This window comes from Spodoptera frugiperda, chromosome 3 (genome assembly GCF_023101765.2).
Source record: "Spodoptera frugiperda isolate SF20-4 chromosome 3, AGI-APGP_CSIRO_Sfru_2.0, whole genome shotgun sequence".
Lineage (NCBI taxonomy): Eukaryota > Metazoa > Arthropoda > Insecta > Lepidoptera > Noctuidae > Spodoptera > Spodoptera frugiperda.
In genome coordinates this window covers 3,324,385-3,340,161 of record NC_064214.1, presented here as the reverse complement: position 1 = coordinate 3,340,161, position 15,777 = coordinate 3,324,385, and the positions used below count along the sequence as shown (strand labels likewise).

Here is a 15,777-nt window from a genome sequence, read left to right as displayed (position 1 = left end):
CATACTAGGTATATAATATAAAGACTAGGTAATGACGAAACTAGACTATTATTAGTATCATTAAAAACAGTGTATGATAAGGTTTTTCATGTAGAACGTTTAAGTAACATAACGTCATATATAAGCAATTATATAAGATTCTCTTTTCTCCGATTTTATATTATGCATCCCATGTCTTAACTTAGGATTAGAGATCGAGAGAGAGGCACTTTTCGTTCAAAGGGAGGGATTGTGATATTTAATCCAAATTACAAATGTTTTCTTTTTGTTGCAGATTGTGATGTAAAAAGGGACCTTCAACTAAACGGCCCAGGTTCCAAAGCCGCCGAGCTTGGTAAGTGAAATGAAAATTATCGTAGTTGCAGAAAAATATGCAACGTCACGCCTTTTAATCCCGAAGGGGTAGGCAGAGGTGCACATTACGGCACCTAACCTAATGCCGCTATATACAATGTACCTACATCCAATGTACCATTTGTGTTATAAGTCTTTTGTATTAGAGGGTGAGCCTATTGCAATTCCAGACTCCGTGCTACTACTGAGAAATTTTCGAAAACCGAAAATAGCCGCATTTTGCTGAAAAATATTTCCCATTTAAGTTACCTTTAAGGACAACTAAGTACTTATGACTTATTTCATTTTATTCAGGCGTCGTACCTTCACTGAAGACACAAGTCAAGCTCGACCCCGAGAAGGGCTCCAACTCGGAAAAAGCTGACTTCGAGAGGGCTATCGAGTTAACCGGTAAGTTAATTGCTATGGGTAGAGGGCGCTGTTACGCGTCACACGTATTTTTAAAATAATAATAAAGAAGGTTTAGGTAATCAACGTAAAACATGTTTGAATAACAATAATTTGTTAAGCTTAGGTTCGTGTTGTTGTTGCATTAACTGCTAATTAAAATAATAAAGTTCACGGTAATCACAAAATATTTAATACCCATCTCTTTGATCTAACTGATGATGACAATTAAACGGTTGATTACGTCACAGACTTTCACAACCACATAAGTACATCAGTTATTAAAATACCTATCTCTAATTTTCTATAGAGTGTAAATCACGTATGTGAGTTCTACCTATAATAATTTAACCGTTTTTCTCCGATTCGATTGCCAAAAAAGGTGCTACAATGTAACATCGACATGACTCCTACATTTACGTATTTAACACGTCGCACCGGAAATGTGTTTAGAACACCTATGTCATAACAATGATGACCAAGCGGTTGTTTATTTAGCTGACTACAAAAGTTACACATTAAACAATAAACAAAATACAAAGTAAATCAACAATAACGGAAAAGAATCAAATAACGTATCAAATTAAGGATGTCACATAATTAACACTTATTTTGTAAATCGACACCGCGACTGCGACCTACTGTAACATAAAAACGTAATGCGCAATTACATTGCATTGTTGACATACAATTACGTAATAAAAACAATATGGAATCATATAAGGCTTGGCTCGTAACTTGAACGAAGTTTTATGAATGAAATGTATTCGGGTTTCATTCCTCGCAGTGGTACCTATCTGTGGGCCGGTGTAAACACGCCACTTTTACTAGGAACTGCATCGTACGACGGCTGTGACGCCCTGATTGAAACATGAGATCTTACACGAGCTTTAGCTAATGTTTTCAACTTGTTGTTCTGTTATTATCACTTCCTTACTTGTAAACAACAAAGGATAATTAGCTACTGGCAATTAAGGCTTCGTGTATCACAACGGTATCTACTTACTTGAAAATGTATGGAATTTTTCGATTTGATAAAAAAAAGTAACGATATAGCTCGCTATTAGTTGTTCAGCATTCAACTAAAGAATCTCTTCTAAGATTATGTAATATTATGTAAAACTGATAAATTATGCGTAACTCAAAGACCGCTAACACAAACGATTGTTTTCACACAGTCGTTCACACACTCTATGTGTAGGGAACTCGGAACAATTGATCGTATCGCTGATAGCAGGAGTAGCAGAGCTAGGAAGCTACAAGTAACTGTTTGTTTGTGCAGGATATGGACGGTTCCACTACCTGCTCCTGGCAGTATGCGGCCTCGTCAGCACCTCGGAGGAGATGGACGTCATCTCGATGTCCTTCATCCTCCCATCGGCACAGTGCGACCTAGACCTCACTACACAGACTAAAGTAAGTTTCCTTTACAAGTAAAGTTGTTTACTTTACGGTAACATCCCAAAACTTGTATTACTCGGTGAATAGTTGCAATAACAGTTTAATGTTTAACAAGATGTGACTGAAATGTTCGCAATCAAAGGCAATCAGTTAGGTACCTACTTTATTGAGATATATTCAGGGGATTTTATTTTACGCTGCACAGTTTTTTGTTACCAGTCATTGTACTTGCTAATTAATGACTTTAAGTGAGTACGCTACTACAAAACATAGGTATTATGTTTCATTCTAACTACTTATATACTTTGAGTTAACTTGAGAAACCCATTAAAAACGACCGCGACTTCGTTAAGAGTCTTCCGTGATACCTGATTTAGAAATCAGAGATATTTTAGTTAAATCCAATGTTATGATGCAAATGTCTAAACATTTGCTAAGAATATACATTAGTATATTAGTATACCTATTAAGGTATATCGCCAACTTATCAACAAAGTGGCTGCTTCTTTCGTGTCTTTAAGGTATCAAATGCTCATTTGCTAACCCACTCATGCATATTTGGTGATTGCAGTTAGTTTAATCGCATAAGTCATCAGTATCATTTACTGATGCAGATTTGAATGACGTACCTACCTGAAGCAAAAAATAATGGTTTAATTAAAAGAATTCACGTAAAAAACGGAACTAATTAAAATGCACCACTTAATTACGAAGTTCTTAGTTTCTTTTTTATATCTTAAGAAATCGGTGGAGTACCTAAAAGGACGAAGTGGTAAAGAAGGTAATGCTTATGTATGTAATAAGTAATACACGAGTGTGTACTCGTGTGTTGCGATTGCAATATATTTTGTCCCCCTACTATTTGGTTGGGTTACGTCCCGAACTAAACTGCGTTGCTGTTGATTTGACCAGTAGCCGGAGCTCATAACTGGTTCATCTTCCTTTCTCATTCATAAACTGTAGTGGAGTATATGTACTTCATGTGGAGCGTAAATAAAGACCAGACAAAATATGTTTTTGGTTGAATTTTTGGTCTATTACTAAGATCACTCGACGTTTAGCTTGACTTTTGTAAGCACATAGCTGTGCATTAAACAATGTCAAATTAATAATCTTTGTTAAAATCAATTAACAATGCGATGCTACATTTTCACGGGAATACCGCGCTCGTAATTTTCCAGTTGTCATTTTATGAATGAAACTGTTCATTTAGAACGAACACCTCATCGGTTTTACTGTGTATACCTATGTATCTGTTAGGTACCTACTTACTGGAGGGAAAACGTGTTTACTCATCTTCTATTGAATGTTTCAATTCCCATTGTGAATTTCCGTAACTATTATAGAAGCTGAAGGTTGTTTTAACTTTGACAATACTATAAATAAATCGTAGCCTCAGATACAATTTGAAACCTAAATAGCAGGTACCTAACTGCATGATAAAATATAAATAATCTCAAAAGCATTTAAGTGTCAAATTAGAATTTAGTTTGTAACGAATCTTGAGAAAAACTTACGATAACATAACACCTAACTAGGTAACTATTCTTGTTTGTGAAACGTATAAACCATAAACAGAACCTTATGTCATTCAGTAGCATGTAAATTTCGCACGGTGTGAATTATTTGCAAACAAACATAGCCCCGTAGTACATAACAATATGTGCTTGCGTGTGACGGTCAATAATAAATTGTTAGTAATCAATTAGATGTTAAACATTTCGAAACTTTAACGATGCTACAACGATTTTCGGCGAAGTCAGATCTTCAAATTGTTAGTTTTGAGTTGTTTATAATGATCATGTCGGTTCATTCAAGGCTTTGTTTATTCTATTGCCAGGAACCAGGCCTATAATATTGGTTTTACCTTATGAGCAAGTCGCTTAACCTTATTGCCAACGGACATCACTGGATGCAGAATAATACGAAATAAAGAGGATTTTATTCTTACAACTATGCACACTCATCTGAAATAATGTAGGGATTCGATTCGGTTTTGGCATCAACACAAAAAGGCAAGAAGGTTGTGCAGTTTCATTGCGTAAAATAGTTAGCATTTAAACTAATCGCTCAACGTTGGTAGACATAAAATTAAAATAAAATATCACTTTGTTATTACAGGGATGGCTGAACAGTATAATCTTCATCGGCATGATGGTGGGTGCGTACGCGTGGGGCTCCGTGGCGGACTCGCTGGGCCGCAAACGGGTGCTCATCGCCATCTCCGTGGTCAACGCGCTCGCCATCGTCGCCTCCTCCTTCAGCCAGAACTACGAACTCTTCATGCTCTTCCGCTTTATCAATGGTGCTGCGTAAGTACACTTCTTGGGTACATTATAGAACAAACATTATACATTTCTCGTAGTGTAGGTACCTACCTACACTACTATAAGGAACACAAGTGACCCACTTCTAGTAAGTAGTAAGTAAGTATAATATGTTTACCTAAACATATTGGTTCACAAACGATCATACGCAGCGGTCACTCTTACCAAACGTGCGGCAATATTTTTATCGCCGCGTTACTTAATGTATCGCTGTTTTCAGGAATACAAGTCCTATTGTTAAACAAGATTCAGTATAACTGTTTCAGTACCTATATAGGTCATTAATATCCGAAACAAAGGCTGAAATTGTAGAGTTTCAGTTGTTACCAACAACATAAGTATTACATAAGTAACTACTGATTAAGAAGTAATTGTGTTGAGGTGAGGAATTTTGGCTTGAATATAAATTGGCAGGACTTTATAGGTAGGTTACCTAATTCGATCGATATCTCCTAGTGTTAACTGAAACTATTTTTACATTCCGTATAGTACATATGTATGTATAGTAGCTACATAGTACATACTTTAATTCTTACTTCAATTATAAAACTAGTCGAATAGAAGTGAAATTGACGCTTGCATCAAGCAGGATATCTCGTAACGAAACGTAGTACGAAAGTACCTACCTCAGGATATGAAATACATTTTCTGACGTCCTTGCATAACGAACACCGAACACCAATTGTTTATGAAAGTTACCTATTGGGTACACAAGTACCCAAGACTTCAATGACAACATTGAAGAAGACGTTAGTTCCCAGTGAGTTAGTGACATTAAACTAAACGTCCTATCACAATCATGGTTTTCTACAGTTTACCACAATAGATATTTTTGATATCTATTAGGCACATATTGATTACCTATATTATTTTTGTCAACAGTTTAGGTGGATCCGGTCCCGTGATCTGGTCTTACTTCGCGGAGTTCCAGCCGAAGAATAAGCGAGGTGCTATGTTGAGTTTCATGGCGGCTTTCTGGACTCTTGGCAACTTGTTCGTCGCTGGTTTGGCCTGGGTCATCATCCCTAGCGGTAATTATCATTACTCCTTTTGTAAAGAATTAATATTAGCTACTAGCACTCTTTCGAGTGATGTTGGTGTTGTCGAGTGCTTAGGTATAAATTATTGAATACCTATGCTATTTCTTAATTTCAGAAATCGGAGGAGTCACAAATGGCTTCGTGTACAACTCATGGCGTATCTTCTTGCTCGTGATGTCACTGCCTTCCTTCTTGGTAGCCGCATTACTTTTCTTGCTCCCCGAATCACCCAAGTTCTTGATTTCCAATGGCCGTCACGACGAAGCCTTAGAAGTATTCAAAGGCATCTACATGATGAACACCGGCCGGAGTAAGGAGGAGTACCCAGTCAAACAGCTGCTGGTCGAAGAGAGCTACCACTCCAAACCAGAGAAGCAGATTGAAGCCAATAAGGAACCTAAGTCTAAGTTAAGGAAAATGTTCAGCGACATTGTGGAACACAGCAAACAGTTATTTGTGCCGCCTATACTCAAGTTTACAGCGATCTCTATCACTATTAATTTCACATTCCATATTGGGTGAGTATCCATACCAAGCCAATTTTTGCCCGGGTATTATAGATACTTGGTGTACCTACTCCTCTTTACTACCCCTAGCCTAACATATTTTTTTTCTGCAGGTACTACGGCCTCATGATGTGGTTCCCAGAGATGTTCAACCGATTCGACGAATGGTCCCGGACGCACGACAACGCGGAGGCTGACATTTGCATGGTGACTGAGTACGTCACACAATTCGGAACACATTCGACGGCAGCACAGTGCGACGCTCACATAAATTCTGATGTATTCATGGATTCGCTGATCACTGTAGCTGCTGCTATTCCATCTAACATATTTGCCGTACTTGGTATGGACAGACTCGGAAGGAAGTTCTTCCTTGGTAAGCACATTTTTAATAGATATTTTTTGTAATTTCAGTCCTATGTAATAATTTGCCTAATCTTTTTTTATCATTCCAGTGTTCGCAACATTCTCAGCTGGGTTGTGTTCAGCCGCTATGTACTTCGTGTACAATAAGACAAACAACTTAATCGTTAGCGCCATCTTCAGTTCGGTGATATCCTGCGGTAACGCGTCACTCGACTGTCTCATCACAGAAGTCTTCCCTACTAACTTGCGGTAAGATTATTTACAATGTTGAATTCTAAATTCGCCGCTAAAGGCGCTAGTACTAGAAGTGATTGAACATGAGACCTCTCACTACATTAGTCCATCTGGTGACCATCGTAAAATTGATGTCTTCATAGTAAACGATGTTTACAAAATTACGAAAGCATGGGATTAATAAGTATTTTGTTTACAGTGCTACCGGTGTAGCGGTGTCGATGGTGGCGGCCCGGTTGGGCGGCATCATCGGCAACGTGGTGATCGCGGCGCTGCTGGACACGTACTGCCCGGCGCCCACGTTCATCGTGGCCGTGCTGCTGGCCAGCGGCGGCCTCATGTGCCTCTTCCTGCCCAACACCACGCGGCAGGCCCTCTCCTAACATCGCCACCGCTCATACAGAATGCCACCACACTCGACTTTTTCTTGCCGTACAAACTTTTATTTGTAATGTCAATCTCTAAGAAGACTCAAATGGCATTTTGTTTGAGTAACTTTGGCCTGCCATGTGATATATAACATAATTTTAAGATATTAAGCATTAATCTCATCGAAAGATCATTGATGTAACTAGTTTTTTACATATTTGTACAATAGTTTTATATTAACTTAAAGAGTTTATTTATGAACTAAATGAAAGTACGAACGATACATATTCCTAGTAAATAAAGCAATTGACTGTTGTAGGTTGTTATAACTTATTACGTTATATATTTGTTTGAAATTGTTAAAACAGACTAAAGTTTTGCATCAGATCTTTTATTGGATAAAGTATTATAGGCTAAGATTCATTTCATTACCATGTTGTAATTATTGCAACTATTTTAATATTACGAATTTATAAATTACCATTGTTATCGTAGTTTGTAGTTGTGTAGTACGTAGTAAAATTATAAAACACGAGTTGTGATATAATAAAGTTTGTATCCAAACTGCATTGTATATAAGTGCATTTTTTCGTAACCATGAAACACCTTATTGATTACAATGCAATATATTTTCCTAAATTCATTTCAGTGCCTTAGTTTTATTTTAATAAGTAAGTGTCACCTGAAAAAGGAATGAGTAAATCATCAAAGTTATTTTGTGCTGTTTTATTTCATGGGCGCCTCCATTAATGACAAAATAACAACAAGCTGTTGATTAAAATTTATTTAATAAAACTACACAGAAGTTATTACTAAAGACTCCATTGTATAGTCTGATCTAGATTTTACATAGATCACTCAAACAAACCAATAAGTGCTTTTGACATTATGTTTAAAAATTACTTCAACAATATTGTACTTAATATTAACCCTACATTATTGATATAAGAAATGTATCCTGTTTAACTGACGGTCGACGGCCGCATTCACAAATCTCTCTTATACTTCAACATTACTTGTCCACTGGTGAACATAATTCACGATAACTTAACAGCACTTCCATGTACAGGTCTGCGACAGCGTTACACGTACTCCAACCTCGCTAGACGTTACAAAAATAATATATAACTACTTTTTTATATATTACACATACGATCCAACAAATATCATAATTCAATTTAAATTTACAATCGTAAATCCTTAACCTAAATATTGTATGCAGTATTGCATTATACTTAATTGTTTTATATGACAAGTCCAGCCCAAACAGTTTGTTTCTTCAATTTTGCTTTCTATAACTAGATATTTACACAATCATGTCTCTGTATGCGTTTCGAACGCTCACAATCATTCTCAGATAATAGCGGCACCATTTATATTATACTCGTTCAAAATGTTCCACAACAGATAAAAATATTCCTATTACATAAAATATAGATTTAAAACGCCAAGATCGAACAATGAAACAAGTTTAAATAATAATCTATTGCACTAGTAACATGACAAGTTATGAAATAGGCACAAATAAATAAAATTCTAAGAACATCAATGACAATAAGTGATGTTATGTTCGACTGGTCGCGAGGAAACGCTATCATCCCTTCTCCTTCGTTTGTGCTATAACATTTCTCAAATCTAATACAGAATGCATTACAATTTCATTGTATTCAAATATATTAACTGCTGAATGTACTTCAATTGTCAAGATTAAGTATAATGTATTTTAAAACTTCACATTCTTTCAAGCAAAAAGATCTTCAATACATTAATGTAGCTAATTAGGTTTGCCAACTTCAGCGTGCACATGTATCAATGCAAATAAAAAAATGAAATTAATTAGGCATATGAGAGTTTTAGATTGTATTCACTCAACACATTTACATTACTTAATCATAGTTTCGTGGAGACTTGAGAAATATTATTTACGAAAGGGAAAAGACGAAGGCATCCCTCTTAACTGTGGCGAGACAGTTCACTAACCGACAATTGTATAGCCGGCTGCAAGGGGATCTCAGCTGACGCTTCTGAAATGTCCGAGCCAGGAGTAAGCAGCCGGCGAGTCCACTGACCACCATCTTCAGTTTCCGACTCCCGGACATCAATGGAGGATGGAGATCCAACTGCTGAGTCTACTGAAGAAACAGTTCTCTCTGCTATGTCGTCCGTCAATATTGGCATGGATTTCCCGACAGATTCTTCTTCCGTTAGCAATGGCATCGAAATAGGGCCACCCATTGGCACATCTGTTTCCTCTGTGGTTACATAAGTCATTTCCGTATTAGGTGACGGTAGCAAAGATACTCCAGACCCATAGTTATTGTTGCTCAGAGGATCTGTTGTTTTTGCAGGTGCTATCCTAGGGTCTGTCACAGTAATAGGTAATTCTAGTGAAGTCGGCACTGTCGGAGGGGTGACACCGATTACTGCGAGACCATCCTCTAAATTGGAAGGAATGGCAGGTTCACTGTCTACTTTAGTAGGTACCTCAACAGGAGTCATAATGGGCTGATTTAATGTCGTACTAGTCTCAGATACACGACAATGAACTGATACATTTGCATTCAAATCACGGAAATCTGGGGCCTCGTCTCTTGTTGTATCCGCATGAAAAACATCACTATTAGCTAAAGCCGCCTCAAGAATGTCTCTACGCTCGGGTTGTGTTGATAATACGGGTAAGGGTTCTGCATGCATAGGAACTAGTTGATTATTATCTAGGACTAGAGGTCGATTGTCAACAGGAGTCAAAGTGCCATTCTCTTCAATGCAAAGATAGAATGAACCTACAGGGCCGCCAAAGTGTTCCCCTGGTACTGCCAGCAGTTGACTGTCGCCTAGGCCAGCAGGCGGGGCGGCGGCGGGTGGTTCTGGCTGAGTCACAGTGCTAACTGGCTCTGGCTGTTGTTGTCGGACGATGGCAGTCGACGGTAAAAGTTCTTCGAAGTTATCAAAATCAGAATAAGTATTCGTAGTACCAATGGATACTGTGTTAGATACAGATGGCACATTAGGTGCATTGTTGCTCAGAGGAGTCAAGGCAGGAGGAATCGAAGACAAAGGCGCGGGTGCAGGTGCTATAGCTATTTCTTGTTGTTTCATTTTCTTAGCTGGCGTTGGTGATTCGGATATCGTCTTACGTACTCTCTGTTTGTGTACTGTAGGCGCTCCTGTCTCATTCGGCGAAATAGTTATCGTTTTTTGTACAAGAACTTTATTATCCTGTATAGGTGTAGTAGTTTTCTGTACAATTTGCCCAGTCCTTTGCAAATGTTCGAATTGTGCTGCTGTAAGTTGCATGACTGCACCAGATTTTTGTTGTAAGAATATTAATGGTTCTGAAGATGACTTCTGAATTGTTTGAACTAGTTTTTTGGGTTCTGATGCGATTATTCGCTTGGGTACAGGTCTAATTTCCGGCATGGGCGCTATATTTTGCGTAGTAGTGGCGACTCTCCCACCGACAATCAATTGGCCTTTTGATGTAATTATTGCACTTTTTTGTTTCGGCACAATCCTGGTCTGAGTCTTTGCAGGTGCGACATTTTGAGTTTTTGTCGATGTTAATGATGTAACTAAAGATTTTTGAGTAACAACACCTGGATTGGTTGAGATCCTATGAGTTATAGTTTTCAATTGAGATACATTAGATTGTTGTTTCTTTGGAAATAGCATCTTCTCGTGTTCTGGAGTGAGGACTATTCTAGACTGCGCACCTTGAGCGTTAGTTATGATCATTACGGTATTTCCAGGACTGCTATTGTCGGTCGAAGACGGAATTAATTTCGCCGAAACCGGTTTATTGTCCGTAGCAGTTATTTGAGGTTCGGATCCCTTTGCTACAAGCACATGAGCTTTGCCTGTTTGAGGATCTATTACAATCTTTTGTGTCCTGCCAGGGCGTGGTGAGTTTGGAGTAGGTAAAATTATGAATTTCTCGGCCTTGCCAGTATTCTGCTGAACTGACTGTATTAGGGTTGGTGCTTGTTTGACTTCTTTGATACTAGTCTCACCTTTCGTCATTATAATTTTCTGTTTACCTGTAGTCTTATCAATTACTAACATAGGTTTTGCCCCTCGTAATTTTGAAGATTTTGATAGAATATTCGGGGTGCTAATTTTATTACCATCACTGACAGGATTCATTAATAGAGTTTTCATTTCAGATTTATTAGAGGTTGCACTTATGCCAATTTTTTCACTTTCTATAGCTTGTTTTGTCTTCACAAGTTTTGGCGGATTCGGTGTGTGAGTTATAATGTTACCGTCAGACATTACGATGGGCATTTTCTCAATACTTTCGGGAGTTAGTAGATCTTCAGATAATACAATAGGCATTGAGTTAATATCAAACATAGCATCGTCAGGGGCTGCATCGTTGATTATTTTTGACGTTTCATTTAGAGTGGGTATCAGTGAGTTTGCTGGTTTAATCTTTTGTATCTTTGCAGGTGGTTTTGCAATTTTCCTAATCTTTTGTTGTATTATAATTGTGTTAGCGTCGGCTGGCGGCTCTGACGTCTGAATGGTATATGTTTGTACAGAACCGTCCGGCGCTGCGTTGTTACTACGTGACAGAATAATTTTGTCTGGTGTTGTTATTTCAGACATATTGTTTATTAGGTTTTTGCTTGGAGTCGTCCTTCGAATAATTATTTTCTGTTTAGGTGAATCAGTTTTACTTTTGAAAGACGTTTTTGCTACGTCAAAGTTCAATATTTTCTCTTTCCCTGTAATGATGGTCTTGGTAGGCATAGGTTTATTGGTACTAAACTTCGCACTCGGCTCTTCTAGAATTTTTAATAACCTTGAAGATGAAGTTTCTATTTTAGTACTTTTACCATTGGTGTTTTCAATGTTGCTATCTTTAGATTTGAGAGTTAATTTTTGCTCTACAGTGTTGTGCATACCATCCAAGCCATTATTTTGTTTTACACTGAAAACACCCTTTTCGGATATTTCCTTATTATTGTTTACACTAGTAGATAAGTTATGATCCATATTAATTTTGTGGTCAATTGTTTCTGACATTTGGACCAGTGATTGAGCAGCGTTTAAGTTTTCACTTTTCTCTTGTTCTGTTTCAAAACGCATAATATTTTCGTTGTTAGAAATTAATAGAGATTTCTGTTGATGAAGTATTGATTCAGGTTCTACAATAGATTCTATAGGTTTGTCTTCCACAACCATTTCCTCAGGAACAATATCTTCCTGCATGATCTCATCGGGAATTGGTTTATCTGGCTTTATACTGCTAGTTGTTTTGCTTTGAATGGATGGTAAATTAATCAGAGTTTCAGCTATTTGTAGGTCAGATTCAGATGGAATACTTTCCACAATATTGCCCGCACTGTCAGTAACATCAACATTCATTTCTGTCTTTGTTTGGTCATCGATATCGTTAAGAGATGCTACATTACTTCCCTCTGGTAAATCAATATTATCTTCTGTGCCTACAGAATTATCTTCATTTGTTTTGAAGTCATTATTTAACACCTTGCTATGATCATCTGGAATCAATTCCACTGGCTCCTCGTACTTTACGACACTATCACTGTTATCTAAAAGACCTTCATTGAAACTGTGCTCTTGGTTAGATCCACTGTTGTCCTTATTATCATCTTCAAACAGATCTTCTGGCGGATCATCGCTGATAACCCTCGTCACTCTGTCGGCTTCTCTAGATACGCTCAATAAAGCGTCTACTGCTGACGCTGTAGATTCATTCATATATGGCTGGTAAGATTTTTGATCACTTCTCACAGGGAACTTAACCTCGGGCACAGAAGTTGTTACTTCTTCAATAAGCCCTTGATCCAAGTTATTGTCTTTAACCTCTTTCAAATTGTCTTCATCAACTTCACCCGCCATTTCATCAAGTACTTCTTCTTCTGTCACTGTTACTTCTATATTTTCAGATTTCATGACCATATCTGTATCGTGGGATTTGTCAAGTGCTACTTCATCAATGTGATCTTTATCTGGTTCTGGTTCCATTTCAATTACAATTCTTGTCTCTTCGTTGATTGACCCTGTTTCAACTCTGTCATCTCCATAGTCTTCAGCGTAACTTGTGGTTTGTATTTCAACTTTATTTGAAGCCTGATCCAGTATAGTTTCTTCAACATTTTCGAATTTGCTTACCCTATCATCATCATTATCTTCTGGTTTAATAGTATTTGTGAATCCTGTAGTTTCAGGCCTGTGTGTAATATTATCTGTGAAATCTGTTCGGTTTATAGAACTTTTAACAGGTTCAGGTATATCCATATTAACAGGTTTTATTTCCTGTGTAGGATATAGAACATCATGTAGTTGTCTATTTCCTTTTTCTGTCAGAGTAGGTGATTTAATAGATTGTGGGCTGACTTTACTAGGAACAGCCATGTCGGTGAATTGTCTAAAATCTGAAATGTCTCCGAAATTCTCGAAATTACCTTTTTCTTTTTCGCGAAGTTCAGCTTTCATTTTCTTAAGTTGAATTTTGGGCGCTAAACGAGCAACTTTCACATGCTCAATTGGAGGAGATTCTCTAGCCTCAGGCGAAGAAACAACTTCTGCACCATTAATATCATTTTCAGATATATCCATTCTTTCAACTGCATTTAATTGTTCTGCGACATATTTTCCAATTGCATCTTGGCTTCTAGAATGTCTACTTCGAAAAAATGTTTTCGTCTTAAAAATTGCTTTAGTCGGAGGTGTTTCAACAGGCGGCTTTTCAGCTTTTTCAGGCGAACTTTCTTGTTTGTCGGGAGATTTTACGATGGAAGGCTCAGGAAAATTTTCCTCGACCTTTAAGGGTTCGGGGCCGACGGTAATTCGGGAACAGTAGTCTTATTGAGTAATTCTGCTACTTCTCTGGCCATTTCATCGTCGTCTACACTTAGGCTCTTTGAATCTTCCTTACGTTTCGGATTCTTGACTCTGGGTATTTTACGACCTCCATCCACTTCCAGTGGCCAATCTTCATCTTCGCAAAACTCATATTTAGAATCACTTGAAGGGTCTGGTTTGTCACTTGAAGGGGAACTATTTAATTTCTTTTCAGTAGGTGATGACAGTTCAGGCATTAACGGTACACTGGATAGTTCCGCCGAAGTTGGCACTGCTGGTGATTCTGTGGCTTCTGGCACTTCAGGTGACTCAGCCATAACAGTAGTGGATTCATCATTAGATTCTTCGTCTCCATCGTCCCAGTCAGCCAAAAGACTGCTCTTAATTTCCTCATCAGTTTTCACCTTTTTAGTTTCAACACTTTCAACATTATTCGTTTCGACATCTGCCGTTCGTTTTTTAGTAGTACTTGGTGGTGACTTTTTAGGTTCTTTAACAGTTTTTTCTTTTCGTGGTTTACGAGCCTTTGGTGTTTTGCTTATTTCTGGAGTTGATTTGCTCGATGATTTTACAGGTAGTTTTTTTCTTACTGGTGATGGTGTGTAAGGTGTAAACGAAACACTGTGTGTTTTACTGTGTAAAATTAAGACATTTAGACGTACTGTTGTGAACGGACATGCGTGGCAGGAGTATATCCCAGAGCTTGATACACTTGGTGTGCTTGGTGCAGCTGATGTAGAAGCAGTGGGAGTTGAACATGATGGAACTGGTTCTTCTACTTTCTCTTTTTCTTCTTCCTCGCGTTCTTCACTACCCAGTCGTGTTTCGTCTTTATTATCTGATACTGGCTCAGCACTAGTAGAGGGTATAGGTTCAGTAGTTTCTGTAGAGGGTGTATCATCAGAGCTTGGTTTCGAGCCTTGTACTAGTATGTGTACTTTGTAATCGACTTTTTCTTTACCCTGTAACAATAATTAACAACATTAATATAATTTTCAATTGTCATCACCTAATATTTAAAGTTTTAAACTATTAATAGTGACTTAAACAAATACCTTTCTGAAAGGTGTTGAAATCCTAGATGGTTCAGCAGATCTCCCTCGACCACCCCTGCCTGAAAACAAAAAATATAAAAAATGATAATAAGGATTCTACTAATCGACAAATATTATACAATAATGAAATCTGTGACAGCAATTTACCTTTCTTACCAGAGCCCGGAGTTTTCTTCTGAGGGTCACCAAATATGCCTGCATAGCTTTCTTTTTTCTTTTCTTGGAACTCATCTCTTGTTAGAATTTCTATATCACCACCAACTGCGGTCTCAGCCCGGATAACGTCTTCTGGAAACTTCTCCATATGCCCGCGTTTCGTTCTAAACATATCTGGAGATGATAAAACATATTTTAGTATTCAGAGTATATGTTATAAATAAAAATCATCTTTGTAAACATGAAAAGTACTTACACAGGCCTTTGTTGATGAATTCATTTTTGCGACTGCATTCATATTTGAAAATTGAACTGGCATTTTTCACATATTCACTGGAAACAAGAGATTTTAATATTATTTTAGATTTTAGAAATATTAATTTACATAAATAAACAAGTCAGGTGAATTAAGAAACCTAATAATTTGGACTTGATTAAACTTAATATTAACGTCCACAACCTTAAGACCTATAAGTGGCCACTGCTGAAACCAGAACTGGTAAGTACAACAAGCCTTTTTCTTACCGACTTTTCAATTCAGCAGGTTCTTCTTATATTATACTATTTATGCTATACTATGTAGAATTGTTAAGGACAAGCAAGTAGCAAAAATAGTGAAGAACTATTGAGTCAAACCATCAGGTTACCATACCCAAAGTACTGTCAACATAACCGTGTTGAACATGATTCTAATTAGACTTGTTCTCCTAACCAAAATTTTGTATTTTATAACTCAGATGATATCTAG

General features: G+C 37.5%; 2 protein-coding genes across 7 annotated transcripts in view; one reads left to right on the top strand and one right to left on the bottom strand.

The window, feature by feature from the left end:
• LOC118274261 (synaptic vesicle glycoprotein 2B) overlaps positions 1 to 15,777 on the top strand; it is a 54,737-nt gene that overhangs the window by 37,197 nt on the left and 1,763 nt on the right. For 3 of the 6 annotated variants that reach the window (XM_050705256.1, XM_050705251.1, XM_050705253.1), the window contains exons 3-11: positions 275 to 334; positions 649 to 744; positions 2,024 to 2,157; positions 4,264 to 4,454; positions 5,352 to 5,500; positions 5,625 to 6,027; positions 6,129 to 6,391; positions 6,471 to 6,630; positions 6,815 to 7,698. In XM_050705256.1, the coding sequence (XP_050561213.1) occupies positions 275 to 334; positions 649 to 744; positions 2,024 to 2,157; positions 4,264 to 4,454; positions 5,352 to 5,500; positions 5,625 to 6,027; positions 6,129 to 6,391; positions 6,471 to 6,630; positions 6,815 to 6,998 (1,640 nt within the window). In that variant the 3' untranslated portion in view covers positions 6,999 to 7,698. Of the gene's footprint in view, positions 1 to 274; positions 335 to 648; positions 745 to 2,023; positions 2,158 to 4,263; positions 4,455 to 5,351; positions 5,501 to 5,624; positions 6,028 to 6,128; positions 6,392 to 6,470; positions 6,631 to 6,814; positions 7,699 to 15,777 lie in introns of those variants that run through there. The other 3 variants (XM_050705260.1, XM_050705265.1, XM_050705259.1) reach the window with 3 other exon arrangements.
• Positions 7,754 to 15,777, bottom strand: part of LOC118274258 (mucin-17-like) — a 19,543-nt gene continuing 11,519 nt past the window's right edge. The window contains 5 exon segments of the mRNA XM_035591700.2: positions 7,754 to 13,793; positions 13,796 to 14,780; positions 14,874 to 14,932; positions 15,021 to 15,203; positions 15,286 to 15,362. Coding sequence (XP_035447593.2) covers positions 8,938 to 13,793; positions 13,796 to 14,780; positions 14,874 to 14,932; positions 15,021 to 15,203; positions 15,286 to 15,362 — 6,160 coding nt within the window. The 3' untranslated portion in view covers positions 7,754 to 8,937.